We start from the raw sequence: 8,256 nt of genomic DNA, 5'->3' as shown, positions 1-8,256 counted from the left end.
ATATTATTTATGTCAACAATAACGTTTTACATATAATTCATGTCAACAACAATGTTTTACATATAATTTATGTCAACAACAATTTTCATAAAATTTATGCCAACGACTTATATAATTCATGTCAATAACAATAGTTATTATGTCAACGAGCTATATAATTCATGTCAAAAATAAACATTTTCATGTCAACAACTTATATAATTTATGTCAACAATAATATTTTAGGCAATATCACAAACACCTTATCTACACAACTCAAAAATTCCAGCAACACAATCGAATTAAAAACTACATCCATATATTTCACACACCAATACCGAGAATATCGAATGTCAACAACTAAAAAATAACACTTATAATTTACATATCATCAATACCGAGAATATCGAATGTCAACAACTCATATTAAAATGTCAACAACTACAAAATAACACTTATAATTCACATATCAATACCGAGAATATAAAATGTCAACAACTCGTATTAAAATGTCAACAACTAAAAAATAACACTTATAATTCACACATCAATAGTCAGAATATCAAAATGTCAACAACAAACTTTATTTATGTCAACTACGATGTCAACAACAAACTTTATTTATGTCAACTATTATGTCAACAATAACATTTTACAAATAATTAATGTCAACAACAAATATTTTCATGTCAACGACGTATATTATTTATGTCAATAACAACGTTTTACATATAATTCATGTCAACAACAATGTTTTACATATAATTTATGTCAACAACATTTTTCATAAAATTTATGCCAACGACTTATATAATTCATGTCAATAACAAAAGTTATTATGTCAACGAGTTATATAATTCATGTCAAAAATAAACATTTTCATGTCAACAACTTATATAATTTATGTCAACAATAATATTTTAGGCAATATCACAAACACCTTATCTATACAACTCAAAAATTCCAGCAACACTTATAACACTTAAAATGTCAACCAAATCTCCTTCAATACTTAAAATGTCAACCAAATCTTCTTCAATTCAATTTAGCAGCACTGACATGTTATATATCACAACAGATTGATTATACAAAAGACAAATTCCCACAAACACAAGCGCGTAAAACCAGAAACGCATCTAAATACACAGATCAATAACTCGCAATCCGCATCGATTGAAAACGGGCAAAATCGGAAGTCAAAAATCGAAATCGAAATTCCAATTACAAGCAGCCACGATTAACAACTAAATCAGAAATCAGAAATCAAAATCAAATCAAAATCGAATCAAATTCTCACTGAATTGATCGATTCCGATCAATGTAGATGGACAAGGCAGCGCTATTGGGGCACGCGGTGGATAGTCGTGAAGGAGCAGCGACAGAGGGCGAAGGAGGCGAGCAAAATAGCAGCGGCGTGCCGAGCGAGATCAACGAGGTGATCGTCGATCAGATTGAAGACGGATCGGAACAGATCAGGCGTCGATCTGCTGCGACGATCGGCCGGAGCTCTTTGCGGAGATCGGGAGCGTGCTGAAGGCGCTGGAAGCTGGCCGGAGAGGAGGGGTTGAACTGCCTGTCCTTCGCGCTGCCGAGTATCGGGCGGCGGGAGCTGGCCGGAGAGGAAGGGCTGTTCGCGGCGAAGGCTATAGAGAAGAGGAAAGTGTGGAGAAGTGGTCAGGGGAGATTCGGGAAGGACTGCAGAAGTGATCAATTTAAAATATAAAATTACCATTCTAACCTTTCATAATTATTTATCTAAAAATATTTTTTGTGTGGCAAAATCTGGACCACTCATTTAATAAAAATGAGTGGCTGATATTGCATCTCATTTCTCGATTGCTTGTGTGTGTAATGTTAGTTTTTAATCGCACAAGAGAAAAAGTGGAATGGAGGAAGAAGAAGAAGAAGAAAAGAAAATAGTTGTTAGTTTTTAATTGCAAGAATTGTTTTTGAGTTGTTGACACTTAGAGCTGCAATTCTTAATCTGCAACATGAGTTGAGCTTCTTTTGATTCTTTGAGCTGAATTTGGTTTTGCAATTTTTGGATATCTATTTTCAATTTTCATCACTCTATGTCTTTATTAACCAGCCATGGTTAGGTTGTCTAGAAAGAGAGAGAGAGAGAGAGAAAATTGGGGGAAATTCCAATTTTCACAAGTTCGTTGACATTAATTATGTAGGTCGTTGACATGAATTATATAGTTCGTTGACATAATAACGTTTGTTGTTGATATAAATTATATGTAAATCGTTGTTGTTGACACAAATAATATGTCGTTGACATGAAAATATTTGTTGTTGACATTGATTATTTGTAAAATTTTGTTGTTGACATAATAGTTGACATAAATAAAGTTTGTTGTTCACATCGTAGTTGACATAAATAAAGTTTGTTGTTGACATCGTAGTTGGCATAAATAACGTTTGTTGTTGACATCGTAGTTGACATAATGTCTCCGTAGTTGACATCGCGCGAGTTGTTGACATTCGATATTTTCGGTATTGATATGTGAATAGTAAGTGTTATTTGTTAGTTATTGACATTTTAATACGAGTTGTTGACATTCGATATTCTCGGTATTGATATGTGAATTGTAAATGTTATTTGTTAGTTGTTGACATTCGATATTCTCGGTATTGATATGTGAATTGTAAGTGTTATTTGTTAGTTGTTGACATTTTAATACAAGTTGTTGACATTCGATATTCTCGGTATTGATATGTGAATAGTAAGGGTTATTTGTTAGTTGTTGACATTTTCATACGAGTTGTTGACATTCGATATTCTCGGTATTGATATGTGAATTATAAGTGTTATTTGTTAGTTGTTGACATTTTAATAAGTGTTATTTTATTGAATGTTGAAGATTTGAATATTTGAAGATTTGAAGATTTGAATGTTGAAGATTTGAATGTGAAAGATTTGAAGATTTGAATGTTGAAGATTTGAAGATTTGAAGATATGAATGTTGAAGATTTGAAGATTTAAATGTTGAAGAGATTTGAAGAATGTTGAAGATTTGAAGATTTGAATGTTGAAAATTTGAAGATTTGAATGTTGAAGATTTGAAGATTTGAAGATATGAATGTTGAAGATTTGAAGATTTGAAGATATGAATGTTGAAGATTTGAAGACTTTGTAGCTAGAGTTTTAGAGAGAATTTTAGAAAATGATTTCACACAATTTAATGAAAAGACAATTATAACCCTTTGTTGACATAATGAGGTATTTGTTGACATTTTGTTAATCTTGTGGATTAGTGGCCCTTATTGCATCTCATTTCTCAATTTAGCTAAATAATCTCAACCTAACAAGACCCTATATATATATATATATATAGGGGTGTATTCAGATTAAAACCATAATGTATATTAAAACATCAAACCATGTAAAATAATGTACATTATACACACTTATAATGTACATTTTATTCATGTATAATGTACTGTCAGCATAATGTACAGAATTCATATAATGTAAATGTACATTATTAGTGTGTACAATATTTAGAACAGTACATTATACATGAATAAAATGTACATTATTAGTGTGTATAATGTACATTATTTACGTGGTTTGATGTTTTAATATACATTATGGTTTTCATCTGATATATATATATATATATATATATAAGGGATATATATATAAGGGTGCGATCATATCATAACTCATATTTATGTGATAACCTAATAACCTTATCATTTTATGGGTCAAAAGTATCATTTTTACTAAAAATGATATTTATACACGATAAAATGATATTTTTTTTCAGCATGCATAAAATGATACTTTTATTCCATAAAATGATATTTTGTTCCATAAAATGATATTTTTCGTCCATAAAATGAGGGTTATTAGGTTATCACCATAAATATGGGTTATGATATGATCTCTCTCTCTCTCTCTCTCTCTCTCACACACACACACTATCTGGCCTTATAGCTCTTGAGGGAAATTAATTATCATATATCGTGAACCGCCTGGCCTTATAGCCCCATGAGTAAACATGGTGCACCCACATACTTATATCGCCTAACCTTATAGCTCATGGGGCAATTCAACATCAAATATCATAAATCGTCTGACCTTATGGGCCCCATGAGTGAATGTGGTGCACAAAACATATCATTGCCACCGAGTGTGGCCAGATCGAATCAATTACATCATATGACATGCCAATTATGCCCAACAACATCAACCAAGCATGTGGCATCGAATAAGTCATCATGTTCACTCGTAAATCCATCTCATTCCCAATTCATTCGTCAATTCATCTCAATACCGTATTTCATCCAATATTTTCATATTCTTATACGTCATGTCTAACTATGTTAACATATCACATATGCATAAATAATCCAACGAAATCATAAGTTTACGATTAACTCATAGTAACACTTAGTACCGCACAGGATAATTATACTTTTAAATACTGAGTATACTAAGGCTTATAAACATAAACCCCTTTACCACCTGAACGTTCTAGTCACTCCGGATCCCTTTTCTCTTTTTACTATCTCCGAGAAGTTCTCCCTTTGTTGATTAATCATAAAACTCATAATAATCTCATAACCTCACCTTTATTCTGTAAGCTTTAACCATAATCTTATTCTCTATATTTCTTCTTCTTCAATTATTATTCAATAGTCCTTATTAACATCATATGCTATATATTCATTCTTTAGTTCCATTTACTCTTCAACTTTCGTTATTTTAATAACCTTCACTGTTCACAAATTATTTTCACCAAAGTTATAAATACATTAAAAATATCAAAAGTCCTTATTAAATTCCATGATCAATTATATACATTCTTTATATCATCCTTAATGTCATACATCGAATTTATATTAATACCGTATCATTTAGTTATCCAAATAAATTCATCAACCTTACTTTACTATTCACGTACTACTTTTTACAGTGTATGTGTTTAGGTAGATCTATTGTATTAAAACCACTAATCTTATTTAGATAATTCACATACATTCACAACCACACTTATATTTATTTTAAATCCTAATTGCATGATCAAATCATATATCTTAAGCATATTAGTTATTTATCCATAATTTGCTAATTAAATCACATAAACAAGCGACTGGATCATACCAATAAAATTAAAACATCATCCCTTAATTAGACGAAGGGCCGAGCTTCCCATGCTAAGAAAGGGGTGGGAGCCGAAGTCCCTCCTAATTATCTTATTTAAACCATACAACATAATTATCATTAATATTTTCATTATGTGCTCTTACAATTTTTTCATTTTAGTAGGTCCTTTTATTTTTATTTTGGATAACCTAAAATCCCTATTTAATAAAACTAAAGGAACTTTTACTTTTTCATTATTTAACTTAGCATAGTATTTAAAGATATTATCTTTTTAACCCAATAATTTCAATAAGTTGGAAAAAATATTAAAGCTTAAACGATAGTGATTGAAAATTAAAATGAAAACTTTTGAAGAAGAACTATGCAAATGTTCAATCGATGTAAATATTTTAAAATATACTATAGTATACTTATATTAATTTATATTGAAGTATACGTTCCATGGATTATTTATAATCATAGCTATTTAAATAATGGAGAACTAAAAAGTTAATTGAAGTTCTTAAATAGATATTACTATCTGTAAATGTAAAAGTAAGAGGACCTACTAAAAAAAATGGCATGAGGATCTAATGAAAAATATGATAAAAAGTACTCCTAACACCAAAAAATTGTGTGGGGAGTATCGAAATTTATGATAAAACTACTTAAATAAAAATTGTAGGAGCTAATGAAAATTATTCTAAAAGTATAATGACCTAAAATTGTGTTTTGCCAAAATAGTATAACTAGTGACTTTTCGTATGTGTTAGACTACAAGTTTTCATGTCTCATAGAAAAGTTTGCTAGCAATTGAAAACGAGTAAGAAAGGTGAGAACTTAAAAAAACACAAAGATAATAGATTACACAGTAGTGAAACACAAATTTCATGATATTCTTATAATAACTAACTAATTCAAATATCTAAAATTAATTAATACTACTAAAGATAACAAGAATCAACAGTCAAGTCATGTCTTCATCATTTTCTTGTTTCACCTGTGAGTCAAGATCAAGTTGAATCATATAATTACTCACAACTCTAAACAATTTAAATAAAGGATAAGCACCAAGAATTGAGAATCAAAAGGAGTTTTACCTTTGAAACTTCCATTGAGTTGAACAAAGTTCTCAACAAAAGGAAACAACTTTGGATAACTCATAGGACTATTGACACCAAGATGCTTCAACTTTCTAGTGACACAATCGAACATGAATAGCCCATGAAGCGAGCTTTCTAAATACAATAGCTTACCATCATTTGAAAAGCAGAACGGCTTGTAGGTAGGAATATCAAAAACAATTTCTCTACTCCACAATCTAAATCTACATCTCATAGTCCACAATTGATAATTACCATGTTGCGTCGATACAAGAGCACTTAAAAACCCTTTATACTCTAGAATGTGACCACCGTAGAACCATTGATCAGGTAAGGGTAAGCTGGAGAAGGTTTCAGTAGAAGTGTTGAACGAAAGGATAACATGATATGTAACACAGTACAAAATCCCCGATATGTAAGCATGACTAGTTTGATGAAGAGAACGAGGCCACCCTTGGCATGGTATTCTCTTCCAAGAATTAGTTTTGATTGAATACAATTCGATGTGATAAGCCGCAGGAATTAAATAGCCTCTTTCATCTTCCAAATAAGCACGAACAAGATTCACCACTTTGCAATCTCCTAATCTATTGTAATACCACATTCCACATGCTACAAATTCGTATATAGGGCAAGGTGGGGATTCGGCATAGGGAACTGGGAGGAGCTTATACTCGCACGTTGTAGGGTTCCAAAGAGCATGACCCAGCGTCGGACTATGAAAATAGAATAGAGCATAACAAGTAGTCATGAAGAAATAACGTTCCAGTAGAAAAGAGGGAGGATATATGTTATATTTGGGTGACATGGTGAGGGTGCCATCCTCTTCAACGAAATATGCACCAAAATGTCCACAGAGATCATCGTCTCTATTTTTGTTAGGATAGTGGACAAAAATATCAGGCTTACGCTCAGGCTCAGAGTAGATGCCCGCCGATGTAAATTCTGTCTTGTAACCTTCACAATATATATAAATGGTTTTCAAAGATGAATAAAACATTCCAAACCGATATAACTAATTCAGCATGTCTCTATTTTCAGTCCCAACAATCTAATTGCAAAGATACAAATACAAATACGATTACCAAATTGAGTTCCATCGTTCCACGTATCGACGATTCTCGCACTATCTACCACTCTAACAACAAAAACAAAAAATCACCACATGTAAACAAATTACTAGACAAAAAAGTGAGGATATTAAATTAAAATAGAACCTGGACACGAATTGAGATCTGGGCACTGAATAGTAAATGGTAGATCGAACGAGGCTGCAATTGCATAGAGGAAGGCGTCGAGCAGCGGATAGAGCCAAGCGGAAAGCCATGCCCACAAGGAGAAACGCGCCGGCGCCGGCGCCGGCGCCGCGCTCTGATTTTAGGTTTCGTGAGAGTTTCTATCTGATTTTGATGAACTGGATGGACATGATTATTTTTGGACATGATTTAATTAGGCCCACCATTCAGCCCATCATTTACCATATTATTCAGCCCAATTTCTCTACTTCGGAAATACCTATCCAGCGATATCTATACATATATAAAAGGCGAGTTTTGGCCGTAATTTGATATATTTAAAAGTTATGGGGTGAATTTAAATTATTATAAAATATGTAACTCTCATGAATATTTATTTAAATATTTTAATGCTTTGACTAATCTTTAAATAGGATAATGAGCATTTAACAAATTTTGTAACCTCTATCTCTTAATTTTATAATTTATGATGTTTTAATTTCATGATTTCTCATATTCTAATTTTGTGCCTATAAAAAGCATAGAGTTGTAGATGAATTACACATTCACCATTCTCTCTCAAGCTCTCAACATTTTATTGTATATTTTAGAGTATTGCTCAATTTTTGGAACTCCATCAAGTTCATCGGTGCCAGCGGGTTTGAGAAGTTATACACGTTAGGAGGAAGACGTTTCATCTTTGGGGATAATACGTCAATTCGAAAGTACTAACCGTGATGTACTTTGTCGTGCGGAAAGAGGGTTTTTCTCAACTAGACTTATAGTTCGGTTTATTTTATAATTTTCGTTGTAATTTCCATTTCATTTTTTTTATTGCAAT

At 31.8% G+C, this 8,256-nt stretch overlaps 1 protein-coding gene across 2 annotated transcripts; it reads right to left on the bottom strand.

Annotated features, from left to right (window-relative positions):
- Positions 1–5,917: 5,917 nt before the first annotated feature.
- LOC125192589 (F-box protein At4g22390-like) lies at positions 5,918–7,639 on the bottom strand. 2 transcript variants are annotated; one of them, XM_048090210.1, is made up of 4 exons: positions 7,398–7,637; positions 7,266–7,318; positions 6,178–7,137; positions 5,918–6,077 (listed from the first exon to the last, which is right to left on the bottom strand). In XM_048090210.1, the coding sequence occupies exons 1-4, from the start codon at positions 7,505–7,507 to the stop codon at positions 6,061–6,063; spliced, it is 1,140 nt and encodes a 379-aa protein (XP_047946167.1). In that variant the 5' UTR covers positions 7,508–7,637; the 3' UTR covers positions 5,918–6,060. The 2 variants fall into 2 exon arrangements, with proteins under 2 accessions (XP_047946167.1, XP_047946166.1); XM_048090209.1 differs by lacking the exon at positions 5,918–6,077 and having other exon boundaries at positions 6,085–7,137; positions 7,398–7,639.
- Between the last annotated feature and the right edge of the window lie 617 nt (positions 7,640–8,256).

Source organism: Salvia hispanica, chromosome 6 (assembly GCF_023119035.1).
Source record: "Salvia hispanica cultivar TCC Black 2014 chromosome 6, UniMelb_Shisp_WGS_1.0, whole genome shotgun sequence".
Lineage (NCBI taxonomy): Eukaryota > Viridiplantae > Streptophyta > Magnoliopsida > Lamiales > Lamiaceae > Salvia > Salvia hispanica.
Note: the sequence above shows the minus strand (reverse complement) of the source record. Positions and strands in the feature narration are given on the sequence as shown.

Excerpts from the sequence above, each read along its gene's own strand:
- LOC125192589 (XM_048090209.1), bottom strand. The coding sequence starts at position 7,507 with ATGGCTTTCCGCTTGGCTCTATCCGCTGCTCGACGCCTTCCTCTATGC. Across the intron at positions 7,319-7,397 it reads AGATCTCAATTCGTGTCCAG|AGTGGTAGATAGTGCGAGAA; the intron begins GTTCTATTTTAA and ends TTTTGTTGTTAG. Across the intron at positions 7,138-7,265 it reads GAACGATGGAACTCAATTTG|GTTACAAGACAGAATTTACA; the intron begins GTAATCGTATTT and ends TATATTGTGAAG.